The following is a 16,765-nucleotide window of genomic DNA, read 5'->3' on the forward strand; positions in this document are numbered from 1 at the left end:
TATCGGTTTATGACTAACTAGCATATTTTTTACATAAGGGGGGGGGGGGCGTTGATGTGTCATTTTCCCCCATCCCTAACCCTTGCAAAGCCCCTATCTGTGGTGCCCTAACCTTGCTGGGCTAAGCAGTACCCAATATAACGTTTAATCAGAGTTACAGTTTAATTTAACCAACATCTGATCAACAAACAATTTTTCTAACGATTACCTACAGTAATAAATAAACCAAATCACACATCTCCTCTCCTTATTTTCATTTTTTTAAATAGAGGGTCCGGGTTGTAATTGTCCGACTAGACACTTTGAGAGAAACCGCCCATTTTTGGCCACTGTGTCATGCTACCTTTTCCTTTTATGGTGGTGCGTAAAGTCTATTCTTATCCAAGGATTTTAATGGATAAGACAATTAACGATAAATTGTTATACAACATAAATGATGACAATCAAAATTACCCTATAATCATAATTTTTAGTTGAAAAGTTTGGACACTTCAAAATTGTAACCAATTAATCACAAATCAATGAAAGTACTCAAAGTTATTGAGCCAGCAAAGATAATTTTAATATAGTACTTTGGGTACCATTATAATTTTCAGTCTAATGTCCCCTTCCTTCCTGATCCTTATCTACAATCAGATAATCCTTTGTTTCTTAACTTTAATTGCGATTTAACGAGCAAAACTTGTAATTAAGTAACTGATATGTGCAAACTCCTAAATATATAATAAAAAGTTAATTTTTTTTTGCAGACCATGGTTTCTTATTTGTTCCATTTTTTGAATAAATTAAATCAGAGGAAAGGATAGGCAAAAAGTTCTTTATACAATTTTAGGTTTAGTATCGGTCGGGAGGTTTTGCTAGGTTCGAATATCGATCCAACACCGCGTCATGACTAGAGACGTTAAAATGGTTCCTACTGCTGCTATGTCGGAAGCGCGACATTGATTGGTAGATTAGGGGAATTCCTTTGTCCAAAAGAGGCACAATTCATTCCAATACACAATCAAGACTTGCAGACAAAGGTAGTGAAATATTTGGTTCAGAGCTACACCAAAATAATATCCACAAAAGGCATTCCGCCCTTTTAATTTAAGATGACTTCTTTCAATGTTGCAAAAGTCGCGAATTTTTATTTACTTTTTGTTTAGGAAATGATAAAATCTTTATGTTTGATAATTTTAATGATAATGATTTTATCTTTTCCTCACAACAAATACATTTTAGTTTCTCTAATTATGCTATATACGATTATGGAATTAAGGAATAGGTTAATGGAACAAAAGTTTTACTGTTGACAAAATCAGGAAGGGAGGGGACATTGGGCTGTATATTAAACTAATCCCCAAAGTCTTTTAATAACGTTTTCTTATTCGTTAGCTTAACGACCTTGAATTTGATTGATTGGCTAATTTACTTTAGTGTCTAAACGTTTAAACCATTGATTGAAATCTAAAGAAGGTGTAATTTTGAGTATCATCATTGGGTATGTACATAAATTTTTCGGCAATTGTGTTATCTTTTTAAATCCCTGTGACAAAATCCAGAAGTAGCGAAGCTTATATATATAAAGTTATCGTATAAATATAAACAGAAAGCACATGAAATGATTTATTTAGATATTCACTCTTATATAATTGCTTAGCTTAATAATCTAATACAACTGAGGTATGGACAGACAGGCAAACAGATAAAATGAGATATACATAGTAAGTACACTTTGATTAAGGAGAATCTTCACAAATCTGCCACTACTTTTGGCTTTATATCAACATGCAATTACAGAGGAAAATGGTCGTGGCTGACATAATAATTTTTGACAATATTTGTGTCGACTAAATGGCTTTAATAAAGAAAGAGGTAACGACTAACATAATATCGATGTAATGACAGGGGTTCATATTTTCCCATTAATGCACTTGTTCCTTTTTCTGTGGTTGTGCTACTACTAGATTTTAATTAATTAATATTATATGCATTCATTTCAGGGAGGAATAAGAAATTAGACGGTAAATTTTAGGGGATCTAAAGGGATAAGACAAGCCGATAATTTGATGTACATTCCCTATGATGATGCACAAAATTAATGATTAAAATTAGTGGTTGAAACGTTTGAACACTACTTATTGAACCAACCAAAGTCCCCCTAGTAACACTTACAATCAATTGTGTTCTTCTCTGGTCACCTAAAAATATATGTATATCCACCTTATTTTATTGGTTGGCTAAAAAAGCTTTTGGTACACTTATTAATTTTTTTTTGGTTGAAACTCAAACTAGCAGTGTCCAAACTTTTAAACCAATATCTATTAAATACATAATAGTATTGTTTATCATTACACATATATCATTTTATCGTCCCTTATCCCTTACAGACATGCATAATATTATATACAATGGTTTAATTATATTAATGATATGTGGATAAATATAATAGTGGTGAGAAAGTTTGATAACATCAGGGTGTTTAAGGAATAATACAATGGACGATAATTTAAATATATACCCAATGATTGAAAATACAATTACTTATTCTGTTGGTTTAAACTATTATTTACTGTATATTAGTTTAGTGACGAAGCCCAATCTGTCCCACTTTTGAGCAAGACGATTCCCTTTTCTTCCATCTCTTTTGAAGAGATTTTCTTCCCCCCCCCCCTCTTCCCTTTTTCTTTTCCCTTTATATGACGTCATATAGGAATCGTCTTGCTCAAAAGTGGGACATATTGGGCTTCGTCAGTTTAGTTCCAAGCAATCCAATTTCAATGGAAACCAGGTAGACCAAAAACAACCTGGAGGAGGGAATTCCAGGATGAACTGAAAGAAAAGAATCTATCATCTTTCAATGATGCCTCTACTGAGGCCCAATACAAAGAAAAATGGAGAACCATTGTGTGTGGCCTATGCTTTGAAAAAAAGAGATAAATGATGATGACGAATCCAATTTCTATAAACGTACCCAAAGTTTTTAAACCCACGCGGTAATAAACTTTGGGTGCCAGTATAATTTCAGAGAACTTAGGGGATATACATTGGACGATAAATTAATATACATACACCCCCAATTGTGATCAACAAAATTACCTTTTATAAAGATTAAAATTATTTGTCGAAATCGGACACTACAAATTTGGAACCATCCATTCAAAATTCAATAAAATTGTTCAAAGTTTTTGAGCCAACGAATGATATAACGTGGTTATAAAAATTCAGGTACTAGTGTAATTTACAGTTCAATATCCCCTCCTCCGTGGAACCATGGATTATAATCAACAAGGTGAAAATAACGTTTATCACTTCCTACAAACTTTTTTTTATATTTTATTGAATGAAGAAAAAAAATATTTCTTTAAACCTTTTTAAAAGCGAAGCTTTTCTATAATTAGGGTCGGTCCGTACGTCCGTCCGTCCATCCGTCCGTCCGAGATAGCTTTTATTCGTTAATTTAGGCATGTTAGAATTATCCTATCGATTTCAAACTTTGCATGATGATTCCTGTAGTAGTTAGGTACGATTTAGAAAGCGTAGCAACTCTATAATTATTACCAGAATGTCCGTATGTCCATTTTAAACTTGTTGATTTTTCTACTTTTTTAACAACAAATTTTATATGTGATCTATATATCCGTTTGATCTGATTTTTGGTATATTGATTCCTGGGACAACAAAGAACAATAGTATAAGCAAAGCAACTCTATAATCAAGTCCTAAAATGTAAGTATGTCCAAAACATTATCCTGTATCAAGCAGTTTTTCAACAAATTTACTTACAATTTTCATTCGACTCTTTCGATACTTTTATATTCTGATTATTCAGTTCAGACACTAGACAAGTGTTAATGTCCGTTTGTCCTACCGTTTCAGTGCTTCGCTTTTATGGATGTTGTCATCCTTGTTTAATATAAAAATTAAATACTAATACTCTATTTAGACAGCATATTATTATCTTCTTTAACTTTCGGAAATACCTCTTATTTTAAATATTTTTTACAGGGATAAGGGATGGGAAACGTAGGAAAATATTGTTTCAGGCCTATTTCAAGCCTAGGCCTATTTCTAGCCTAATAAACCAGTTTTGGGATAGCGCAGTGGTTCGTATAAAATGCTAATGAAAAAGCTGTGTGTGTGTGTGTAGATAAAGTATAGAATCAAATTCAGGTAGCTAGTTTAAAGTAAAAAACATAACTTTTTATAAACCTATATATTAATGGCTTTTGTTAAAATGAAGTTTTTTCTCTCCCAAAATTTTTTATCTTTTACTTTGGTAATTTGAACTGTCAGAAAGCTATCGTTGGGTTTCCCTCAGACAGATTTTAGTTTGTATTATTTGCATTTTTATTAATAAGTAAAAATTTTATTTGAAAATTTCATTGCTAATTAAAATTCAAAATAAATAAATAAATATGCACTTGGGTAACATTCTATCAAGTTCTTTGGATTCTATAATGTAATGATATATCTGTACTGTGTTGTATTGTACAAAAATTAGGGTTAAGGTGGTGTATCAGTTCCGTACTAAATTTTTAAAATTCAAAATACAACATCTAATTTATAAACTACCAAATGAAAATTCGTAGCTACCTTCTTTCCAAAAAAATAATCCCGTTATTTTTGTTTTTTCTATATGGCCCTTTTTTAATGTTTAACTCTAAGCAGATTTAATAATTAAACTAATGTGATCTAACACCATTTGTATTTCTTTTTTCGTAGCAGACGAAATCATTATTTTTTCTAGAATTGTCTGCTTGTAAAATTTCCGCCATCTGTGATTTGGGCTTGTTTTGTATCAACCAATCACCAATTGGCGCCGCCAATTGGTGATTGGTTGATACAAAACAAGCCCAAATCACAGAACACTATTGGTTTAGAGCGGTAGCCAATATGAGCCGTCCGCCAGTAAGGTCATTAAATTAGGCAAATGGTAAAAGTTGCATGATCCCTTTCAAAACCAGGCCGAGACCTAATTTATGGCCAGGTTTCCTATCCCTTATCCCTGATTTTTTAAAAGTGCAATTTTGTTAATTCTCTATCCTCAACAGTATAAAAGTAACAGGATCTGTGTCTGTGTGTGTACCAAAGGATCCCTAAACGCTGATATGGTTCTCCTTTACTGTATATTTTCTATTTAGTAGGAGGGGGGTCGACCTCAAATGCCCACAGAGTCCTCTAGGGGCGTAGCTGCTAGTTTTACTATAAAGTAAAAACACTTATTATAGGATTATTATATTTATATTTGTCTTATATTACTAATACATTAGTCATTGATTATTTGTATGATCAAGAAAAATTTCTATTATTAGGTAGATTCTTTATATTGACTAGCGAATGCGTCCCTAGCCTCTAATTTTTGTGTTAGAAAATTGTAATTTTATTCTTTCAAAAGTGAAACATGGAAAATATAAATAATACTTTTTTATCTTTTTGTATTATAGACAATTTCCCGCCGATAGTAAAATGAAAAATTGTTAAAGTTTTGTTAGCCTCTTAGGTGCTGAAGTCCCGGGCTGACAAAATAAGGATCATTTTATTATTCGTGGGAAATTCTATATAAAACAATACGTGACATGATTTTTCAGTATGGGCCAAGACCGGTTATAATCAAGCGTAAATTAATTAGTTTCTTAGCCATACTAGAAATTTATGTTAAAAAAACACAGAGAAGGCTATTATCTCAACAACAAAAAAACGATTTGAAGAACATAATGACAATCCTTAGCATAAAATTATTCCAACTAAACATTAGCACACCACATTTTTCTATATAAGCATGATATTTGAATTAAATTGGGGTAAATTATGTTGATACAATAGCAGTCATTATTATACAATCTTTATTCAGCATTTTCAAAAGAGATATGAAGCAAAATTTCGCATTGTAAGGGTTGGTTTTTAATATACAAGAATTAATTTTTAAATTTTTTTAGTTAGCCGTTGGCTTAGAAACTTTGGTACTTTTATTGATTGTTGGTAGTGTCCCAATGTGTCAACCAATAATTTTAATATACAGAAGAGGTAATCTTTTTTATTTCCATTGGGGATGTATATCAATTTTTCGTCCATTATCTTATCCCTTAAGATCTCTGATTTTCAGTAACAAGTCACCTGTAAACCGCTAGATACACATGTTTAGACCTGGTCTAATATGGCAATTCGACCACCCTGAAAATTTTGTTAAGCTAGTGCGCGGCAGCCGAGCCCATATCCAAAGACACTATTTTTTTCTTTATTTATTTGACTTCTTGGTACCAAATTAAATAATAGTGTTCAAACTTTTCAACCAATATTTAATCTACAGAAGAGTAGTTTTATTTTATCATTTTCTTTGGGTGGGTTTAAAAATGTTTATAAAAACTGTTCCCCTGCTTAGGAAATATGAATGGGCATAAAAAGTGAAGTGGCAAAGATTTAAATTGTATTCATTTTCTTGGAAAATTATGCACCCAGTCAGATTGTGCGTGTGTAAAATAGGTGCTTAACCCTACCTCTGAGATCTGGAGATTCTGGATAACAACAGGGAGGGAGGGGGACATGGGACTGTAAATTAATCTGGTACCAAAAAAGTAAAACAAACCCTCTTAATCGTTAGCTAAGAAACTTTGGTTACTTTTTTATCAAATCTTGATTGGTGGGTCTAAACTTCAAGTGTCAAAACTTTTCTACTAATTGTTTTAATCTTCAGAAGGGGTACTTGGTTACTTACATCAATTTAGAGTAATAGCATTATCCCTGGAAAACAAGCTTAAAACTAATCAAAAAGGGGTTGAATGTTCAATTTGTTGAATAAAATTATTTATTGAAAAGTTTGGGCACTAATAATAAGGATACACAATTCAAAATTAGTTAAAGAAAATATATGGATCGAATTACATATTTATAAAACTTTGGATACCAGTGTTATTTGCAGTCCAATGTCCTCTCCCTCCCAGTCATTTATTCAATTGTTTTACTTGTTTTTATACGAAACAAGGATGACAACATCCATGAAAGCGAAGCAATGAAACAGTAGGACAAACGGACATTAACACTTGTATAGTGTCAGAACTGAATACTCAGAATATAAATGGATAAGAGTCGAAGCAAAATTGTAAGTGAATTTGTTGAAAAACTGCCCAATAAAGGATAATGTTTATGGACATACTTACATTTTTAAGACTTGATTATAGAGTTGCTTCGCTTATAATATTGATGTCCCAGGAATCAATATACCAAAAATTATATCAATCGGATAATTAGATCACATAAAAATTTGTTGTTAAAAAAAGTAGAAAAATCAACATCTTTAAAATAGACCTACGGACATTCTGGTAATGATTATAGAGTTGCTACACTTTCTAAATCGTACCTAACTACTACAGGAATCACCATGCAAAGTTTAAAATAAATAGGACAATTCTAACATGCTTAAATTAACGAAAAAAGCTATCAGTCTCGGACGGACGGACGGACGTACGGCCCAACTCTAATTATAGAAAAGCTTTGCTTATGAAAATATAAGTTTACGAGCAAATTTATATTACAAACAATCATAAATTTATTATCAAAATTTCATAACAAACTTTTCATTAAAATCAAAAATGTTATTGTCAGAAAACAAAATAATATATGTTATAAGTTTTACAGTAATTTAAAAAAGAAGTTTAAATCAAACATATTTTGAGAACAGAAGCAAAATCCCGCAACCTAACAAAACCAAATAGCGCCAAACCATAAAATTTCTGACCAATGAGAGAGAGTCTCCCACACCCGGGCCAACCAATGAGAATTCGCCTTGCCGTAAAGAGCGGGAGAACATTCTTTGTGTTGAATAGGAAACCATAGAAATGTTGAATTTGTTAAGAATTATAAACATACATATTATATGCATAGATATAATATTCTGCTTTACATATTTTCTTTTCTCATATTTACATGCTTTCCTAAAAAGAATAAAATCAAATCTGAACATTTTCCATTTATTTGAAAGTGTCATCTAGGCCCCCCACTCTTCCATGTCCTTCGATAAAGTTTATTAATGTAAAAAAAGTTAATGTCATATGTACTTAACTAATTGTCCATATATAAAAGTAACATAATGTCTGTCTGTTTGTAATTTGGACCGATATGGTTGTCTTCAGGGAAGCTTTTAATAGGTCCATAAAAGGTTTATGCATATTCTGGAGTAATCACACCTGGAAAAAAATAACCGCCCCCCCCCCAAACATTTTTTTTACTTAAAACTTTGGGTACTCTCATTGAGTTTTGATTGGTTGGTTCCAACTAGTGGTAACCAAATTTTTCAACCAACACTACTAATATAGAAAAGGGGTTAATTTTGTTTATCATCAGTAGGGATGTACATCATTTATCATCTATTGTCTTATCCCTTAAGAACCCTGATTAACTTTCCAATCCAATATAGCAGAGAAAATTTAAACCAAACGAGACAATACGTCTCATTTGATAATTTAAATGCATTTTAAATACAGAAACCTTCCTGGATTTAATTACTTAGCTGGCTTCAACTAAATATTTATAACTGTATGTAATCACTAATCAACAAAGACATTATTAATTTTATAATATTATTTCAATCAATATTTAAATTTAGATTTCTGTATCCTGAACTCTACTTTCCCTTAAAGTGCTGATCGAGCAAAGAACATCCCGTCACCCTTATTTCCGAAATAAATTAAAATAAAGTGTGGGGCCGGGTGGGTAGTTTTTTCTTTGTGACTAATCCCTGCAGAGACTGATGGACTACCCTGTATCCAATAAAACTAACCTAAAAACTATTTCATTTATTTTTGACCTTTCATCCTAAAGGATACTACAGTACTTCAATCTATATATCTTATTACTAGCGGCTTCGCCCCTAGCCTCTCGGGGCTTTGCCCCAAGAGGTGATAAAATTTTTTTTGGCGAAATACGTAAAAGGAAATCTTCTACAAAAAAAAAAAATGGGGGGGGGATTTTTTGTTTTTGGGGGTTTCCCACCCCACAAGAAAATAGCCTAAAACCACCACAGGACCAGTAGGCATATTCTCTGAAGAGTAGAATCCGATCGGTTCAGTGGTTACCGAGATCTTAAGGGACGGACAGACAGACAGACGGACGGACAGACAGACAGACAGACGGACGGACGGACAGACAGACAGACAGACAGACAGACATCATTCTACTTTGTATTATTGATAACACTTACTAGAATCCAAAGTAGATTTTGTTGATGGTCCATATGTGATTACTAGGTTTATTAGTCATTAAACAGAAAAAAACGAAAGACTGAATAAAATATCAAAGAATTCTGTATTTTGAAAGTGGAGCAAATAACACACTCCGGTCCAGTTTGTGTTTCGCTACTTGTTGCCATGTTGCCATCCTTGTTATCCAAGGATTAATGAAACCCGTTATGGAAGCTTCAAATGGGAGCGTCAATAGCCCCTCTACCTGAAGGCTAAAAGTGTATAAATATTTTTAAAAATAGATTGAAAATAAGGAAGGGTTTGATTTTTTCATTTTTCTATGTTGGGTTAGGTTTTAGTAGATACTGGCTAGCCCAAGGGGTTAGTCGTAGAAAAAAATACCTCCTCCTTTATTTTCAATTGATTAAAAAGGGGGAGGGGGTCCAGTGCTTGATAGGCACTTTGTGGGAATGCCCTAAAAATGTATTTTTTCTTCTAAACTTACCTTTGAAGAGGATGTTTTGGAGTCAACAGTTTCAGGATCAAAATATCTACAAAATTAAACTAAATTCAGTTGAATAAATATAATTTATTATTTTTATCCAGTCAGGGACAAGGGAATGATAGTCTGACAAAGAACTCTAAAGGAAAATTTCCCTACAACCCCCTTCCCCTTTTCCTCCCCTTCTTTCCCATCCCTCTTCAGTTACATGACAAAAACAAAATATACCACCACATGCTTTATAAGGTTTCGTGATTTTTTTGTAGAATTGTTGGTTAGAATAGCTACCCCTCCTATCTAGTATTTGCTCGATTTAGCCAGACTTATTCAACAATATCTATTTTAAACAGTAAACTTTAATTAAGTGAAAGTATAGAAAATAATTTTACATATATCGTAAATGTTTTATTTTTTATTTTTTGTTCGTTCACGGAATTGGATAGATATAATATATCTAGATCCCTAATCAGTAATTTTAAGCAACAAGAACACAAATTTGGAACAATCCGGCTATATCATTGGTTAGAACTTTTCCACCCTGGTAAGAAAGGCTGTTTTTTATGCATGTTTAGTACATACTAAGTCAGGTATAATTTTTAAAGCTATCTTTAGCTATCGTAAAAAGTTACGTCGCTCGTAATAATGGAATAAAAGTTAGAGTAGGGGTAATGCCTTAACCCATAAACAGACGCAACCATGCACAGTTAAGTCATCCAGACAAAGGTCTGCACTACCAAAAACCTTGCCTGACAAAAGGATATTTCCAGGCACCAGGTGGGGAATAATTAGACTTGTTCTCTCTAAAAAATAATAAAACAAGGATGATAACATTCATAAAAGCAAAGCTCAATAAATTATCAAACAAACGTACATAAAAAAATATAATAACGCATTATTCAGAAATCTGGGGGGAAATTTTTTTTATATTTATCCCAAACTTGCTCAAATACAGTAAATATGTTTAAGACTTGATGCATAGATGTTATTCTTATAACTTTATGTAAAATCGTCATAGGAATTAATATTCTAAAAAATATGTTTCAAAAAAGACGAAGTGACACCTTGGTAACCATTTTAGCCAATGTAACCTTTGTGTGAATACTGAGTATTGTGATTACTTTAGCTCCATAAACTTGTATATTTCTGCTTTTGTTTGGATTCAAAGCAAAGCTTCTCTACAAATCAGACATCAGAATCTGTCCGTCCGTCGTGTCAGCTTACGTGCAACACACTAGATATACCTAAGTTGATTATTCCATCCTTGATCCTGGAAAACTTCTTGCGGAGTTATCCTCTCTGTCCGCTCTGAAGTATTCTTAAACAACAATAATTCAAACTCATTTTTTTACATCTACATAACTAAGTGGTCCTGTCAAAGTTTTAAGTAATTTCTTCGGGGGATGAGAAAACTCTACAAAAAAAATATTATATTTGTGAACCAACAACCCACCTTGAGGCGAAAAGTCCCCCACCACCACTAAAAAACGTTTTTCTTAACACACAGATATATAAGGGCTAAGAAGCTAAGGGCACAATAAAGTACCAAAGAAATTATAAGGCAAAACTACTATTTCTAGTGTAATCTAGGCTTATCATTATTGACAATAACCTTTTTCCAAGTAATTCCATTATTTTATGTGAATTACATGGCATTGGAAATAAAATTAGTTACTGCATTGATAACAAGTAAGAGCTGTTTATTATTATTCATTTAATAGTTTATTATATCAATATAGGGCCTAAACCTATTATTTTTTTAGGGATAGCCTAGGGTTAGCTTTTTCTTAACTCTTACATATTCCTTTATATGTTTGCAAGGCTGAGGAAACCCTGACTTCTAGGCTACGCTAGCCCAGCAAATTTAATAGGATTTGGCCACTTATGATTAGGTATTATTACTCTTGTTATCATATTATATTTACAATTTAACGCTATTCTAATAATAACGTTATGTTAAAAGTTTTTATTGTAAATGTCATACTTAAATTCATTGGTATAAAATGAGGCACTTTTTAATTTAAAGGTTTTTTCTATTAGCAAAACGATTTTAGTAGATCTTAAATAATATGATGTATGTTATTTAGTATTTTAAGATAATTTGTGAATCAAACTATTCAAATCTTTTGAAAACAATTTGTTAGAAGCTTAAAAACATTCACATATTTCTGTTTAAATAATTTTTAGGGTTTCCTTCATAGTTTTCATTTTTAAAATCTTTTACAATTTTTGTATCAAATCGTTTACAGATGTTAAATAATCTATATGTACATCATTAGAAAAGTCTTGAGATTTTTAACCTACGAACAAATAGACTATGACAACTTTTCTAATGAAATAATGATATAATGTTTAGTTAAATTAAGTACTAAACCGATTGAGTTCTTCATTTAGTACAGTTTATCATAAGTCCTGGGATGGTTTTAGGATATATTTCGGAAATCCTATATTTCTTTGGATTTCAGCTTGGGATGCTTTTAAGCTATTTTTCTACCCATCGCTACCCCTTATACAGAAAGAGCAGGAAAAAATAACTAATAAGTAAAGAATTTTTCAACAAGATTATTACTCTCCATAATAAGCGTTGCGAATTTATACTTATAGTTACAATTTTCTGAACGCCCGTCCGTCTGAAGGAGTCAAAATATTTGTCAAAAAAACTACATTGTAAACTTACAATCTATAATACAAAGTAGAACGATGTCTGTCTGTTTGTCTGTCTGTTGATCGGGTTCTCCTTAATAGGGTAGATTCTCATATGTCCCGGGAAGGTTTATAACTATTTTGGGGGAGGGTACCACCACCCTCCCTAGAGAAATTAAATTTTTTTTAAATTTCTCAATTTTAGAAAGAAAGTTCAACGAAAAACAAACGTCAAACGTAAATTTTTTTTTTTACTTTTTCTTTTAAAATCTAAAATAAGAAATTTAATTATTAAAGTCGACTATCTCCTCCTCAAATGTAGCCGTAGTAACTTAATAAAATGATTGACGATTTTAGCTTTTTATAATGACAATATAGTAACATACAAAACTAAGGTCCTTTCCCTAGCTTAATGTATAAACTACACATGATAAAAGGGGTTCTGTACTCGCTAGGCACTTTGAGGGAAACTGCTCTAAATAATTACAAAGTTTCAAATTTCCTCTATAAATAACACTTGTATTTAGACCACGTGTCAGCCACGACTATGCATCAAATCAAAACCCGTTTTGATGCCTTGAAAATTGTTTTTACCCGGTAAGGTTTGGACTTCTAGCTGATTTTTAAAATTGTAAAAGGTTTACATCCCTGAGGCTTACCTGCGGCTGACGCGCAGCTGCCGAGCCCTAATATAATGACTTTATCTAAACTAATGAATATAATTGTACTTGTTTTTATATTGATTACCTTGTCTATAATCTTCTTTATATCCTTCAAATCTTCAATTAACTGAAAAAGTAAATAGTAGTCAGTTATCGCATTGTATTATAGACAGATTTCCGTGGATATTAAAATAATTTTTTTTTAGATTAGCACCAGTTTTGTTAGACTAAGGGGCTGAAGGCCCGGGATAGCTGTATTTACTTATAAGTATTTGGAAGGTTCATAACTATTTTAGGGGAGTGCATCACCATCCTCCCAAGAGATATGGCCCATAGAAAAAAATCTCATCCTAAAAAACGGCAGTAGAGTTTTTTGAAAGATTATTCTGTCAATATGATGAATACATGGCAAATATATAAAAAGATGAGAGATATTTCAAATTTTGCCATGTGATCAGAATATTTGGAAGACCCAATAAAGCATGATCAATAGTAAGAAAATACGATGAATAACTATCATAGGTGTTAATTATATCAAATATATAATATAATAATTACTTGATTTTTTTTCTTCAAGTTTCTGAAATATTATACCTGATCTTTAAGCTCATCAACTCTTTCATCAATCTCTGATTTAGTCACTTCTACACACTTATCTTTACCTATAGATTCATTATTAGTGTGATCTGCTTTTTTAAAAAAGCTTTTCTACAGTTAGGGTAGGTCCGCCCGTCCGTCCGTAATGGTCAGCTCTTATCTATCAGTTTTCCACAAATATTACAATAAAAATCAAAAGATTAGTACAAGTTTTGTTGGCCTTGGCCTTCGTCAATATAAAAATGTATTGTAACATAAGGCTAAAATATTTTTGATAAAGTCAGTGGTGACTAAATGAAAGTTTGATTATCAAAGCTGCTTAATTTAACCAGGGCTCGGCAGCTGCGCGTCACCATGTAAGCATCTATGAACTTATAACTTTTAAATTCAGTTGGATGTCCAAACCTGTTCCCACACAAACAATTAACCTTTTCAGGATTTAGTGTTATACACTCAAGCGGGTTTAAAGTTGAGGCTTATGCGCGGCTGCCAAGCCCTATATTTAACCCACTTATCATTGACAGAAATTAATAATCTTACTAACCTATATATGAATCCTTGACAGATTTAGCAGCAGACTTCATTATTCTCTTGGTATTGGGACAACGCAGGTACACAGATCTCTGAAAAGTAAATATAATAGTTATTTATCGCATCCTATCATAGACAGTTTTCCGTAGATGGCATAATAAAAAATTATAGTAGTTTAATTATGATTGGGCAAAGGCTAGTGCCAACATAAAAGGTATTAAATGTATAATTCGTTTTGGTAGGTAAATGTTTTTTTTCTGTATGGCTCTGAAACGATTCTAATCCTGAGCTGGATCTTTAAATGTGTAGCCGTTGGCGTGGCTGTAGCCGTGGCCGTAGTCATGGCTGTGGCTTTAGCAACGCTTTAGCCACACTAACGGACTGTGGTCACTTTTAGCGTGGTTAACCACGCTACGACTACGACCACGCGTTGCCAATATGATTTAAAGATCGCATTTTTTTTTTGTGGCCACGGCAACGCGTGGTTAATATGATTTAAAGATCGCTATTAGGTTGGTGGCTGTAACTCTGACCACGACTACGGCAACGGCTACGCTTTTAAAGATCCAGCTCAGCAGATATTAAATACTGGAAAAAGTTATCTGATGAATTTAGACAGCCAGGTTTTATTCGACTGGTTTTGGGCTTTAAAAAAGTTTTAAAAATATTTTTTACTTATTGGTTATCTCTCGCTTCACCAATCTGTTTCTGCTTTACATTGAAACTTCCAGGGAAGGTTTGTGACTATTTTGGGGTAGGTTACCTCCACCCTCTCAATAAAAATTGCTACTGAAAAAAATACCCCTCTACCAAAAAAAATCTTTAGGGGCGAACCCGCTCGTTAGAAACAAAATATTGTGCAATTTACAAATGATTTTATGCTATATTATTACCTCAATACACTTTTTTCATCAAAATTGTTAGTAGCCTGTTATTACTTCGCTGTTTATGGACATGTATGTTCTTTGAATAAAATAAAATTTTTGAGATGGGCACACAACCTTTGAACATTCCTTTACCTGTATCCTATGAGCAAAATATTGTGTGGTGAGTGCAACTATTCCTATACAGCTACCAACCAACAAGAAACAGAATAATCCAAGCAGCGCTAACCTACATTTGTTAAATTTGGTTGAATGTGATTCTACGTTCTCTATCTTATATTTGCTAATCGGACAGCGAAAGTGTTATGTGTGACGTCATAAAAATATGTCTATTATCAATCTCTTTTTTAGGGGTTTCCTTTCCTACTTCCCTCCTTTCCTTTCAGACGTATTTTTATGACGTCACACATTTCCGCTGTCCCTTTACAAATACATCGCTTTCAACATGTTGATTAGTAGCTATTTTAACACTAAATTTAGTCATATTAATCAAAATAATATTGTTTGGCGATTCCTAAGACCTATTTGGTCTAAAATCTTAAGCGATAAATTTATGACAATCGATGCTTATTCATCAAATTTTGAAACAAGATACATTTCTCTCCATAGCGTTATAGATTGACAAATTGTACCTAAGACGGACAAAAATAATTGTAGAGTAAATACTCAAAATATTTCAGATTCTATCCTATCTCTAATAGCAGCCGGGCAAATAAGATGTTTTCAATAGCATTACCAACAAACAGACGAATAAAGTTAGTCTTATGCTGAATCTTTATAATCGAAAATCTTCACAAAAAATTAAGTCTTGAAGTTTCTTTTAATAGCGGCTGAGAAAATCACGTTTCCGCCATACCGTTTCTTACAGACGGACAGATAATTAAAGTTTTAGAGTAGTTTCGCTTATATAAAAGTATATATTAATTTACCTATTAAAGTTCCAATATTCAATAGTTGTTGTTCTTAAAATCATTTTTGATTGAATTTAAATTGGACGATTTTTAAAATTTTTTTGAAAGATTTTTAAAGTTGAATATTAAAATATTTTTAAAACGATATCATAATTCAATAACTTCGCAACTTACAAATATGAATTTTCTTGTTTGAAATTAATTTAAAATTTTGGTTTATGCATATGACACCTTAATTATTAAACCTTTGTTTTTATTTATTTACCGCGCACGCACCCAACTACATGTGTATATCAGGGATCCTAAGGTATAAGACACTAAATTTATGACCATAATGATGATAAACAAAATTACCCCTTTTTTTAGATTAAACCAATTAGTTAAAATGTTTAAACAATCAACTTAATGAATCAACAAATCAAAATTTAGGATGAGTACTTAAAGTTTTAAGCTAACGAATGAGAAAATATGATTATAAAACTTTGGGTACTGTTGTAGTTAATAGTCAAAAGTCTCCTCCCTCCCTGTGTGTGTGTGCGCGAGGCTGCAACTAGTCTTGAGTTTTACAATAGGAAAAGTTTAGGAAAAATAATCTCAAAATCATTATCAAAAGTTTATTCAAAATCACTGTGACAGTACGGAGGTAAGAGGGGGAATTAGACTGTAAATCACACTGGTACCCAAAGTTTTATAACTACGTTTCAGGTTCATTGGCTGAAAACTTTGGGTAATCTAAAAAATTGTTGGTGTGATTGGTAACTTCCAAACTAGTAGTTTTCAAACATTCTAACCAAAACTTTTTATATATAAGAGGGGAGGTATTTTCTTATTTATAACTCCTGCGGGAGCCCTGACCTACCGGGTCCTATACCTGCAGTGC

General features: G+C 32.3%; 3 protein-coding genes across 12 annotated transcripts in view; all 3 read right to left on the reverse strand.

The window, feature by feature from the left end:
* The window catches only part of Rrp45 (exosome complex component Rrp45), a 350,250-nt gene that overhangs the window by 249,034 nt on the left and 84,451 nt on the right, over positions 1-16,765 (reverse strand). The window lies entirely within an intron of this gene.
* Positions 1-16,765, reverse strand: part of LOC145319967 (uncharacterized) — a 274,659-nt gene that overhangs the window by 236,877 nt on the left and 21,017 nt on the right. The window lies entirely within an intron of this gene.
* On the reverse strand, positions 7,504-16,008 carry LOC145320321 (uncharacterized). The gene is made up of 9 exons (XM_080162730.1): positions 15,904-16,008; positions 15,110-15,203; positions 14,104-14,182; positions 13,557-13,624; positions 13,048-13,089; positions 10,902-10,975; positions 10,407-10,460; positions 9,664-9,709; positions 7,504-7,913 (listed from the first exon to the last, which is right to left on the reverse strand). The coding sequence occupies exons 1-9, from the start codon at positions 15,945-15,947 to the stop codon at positions 7,902-7,904; spliced, it is 513 nt and encodes a 170-aa protein (XP_080018856.1). The 5' UTR covers positions 15,948-16,008; the 3' UTR covers positions 7,504-7,901.

Source organism: Acartia tonsa, chromosome 5, assembly GCF_053477335.1.
Source record: "Acartia tonsa isolate MP-2025a chromosome 5, ASM5347733v1, whole genome shotgun sequence".
Lineage (NCBI taxonomy): Eukaryota > Metazoa > Arthropoda > Copepoda > Calanoida > Acartiidae > Acartia > Acartia tonsa.

Coding starts and splice junctions, on each gene's coding strand:
- LOC145320321 (XM_080162730.1), bottom strand. CDS start 15,947: ATGATTTTAAGAACAACAACTATTGAATATTGGAACTTTAATAG. Junction 13,625..14,103: donor TGTCAAGGATTCATATATAG/GTTAGTAAGATT, acceptor ATGAATCTATAG/GTAAAGATAAGTGTGTAGAA. Junction 9,710..10,406: donor TGGAAATATCCTTTTGTCAG/GCAAGGTTTTTG, acceptor TTAATTTTGTAG/ATATTTTGATCCTGAAACTG.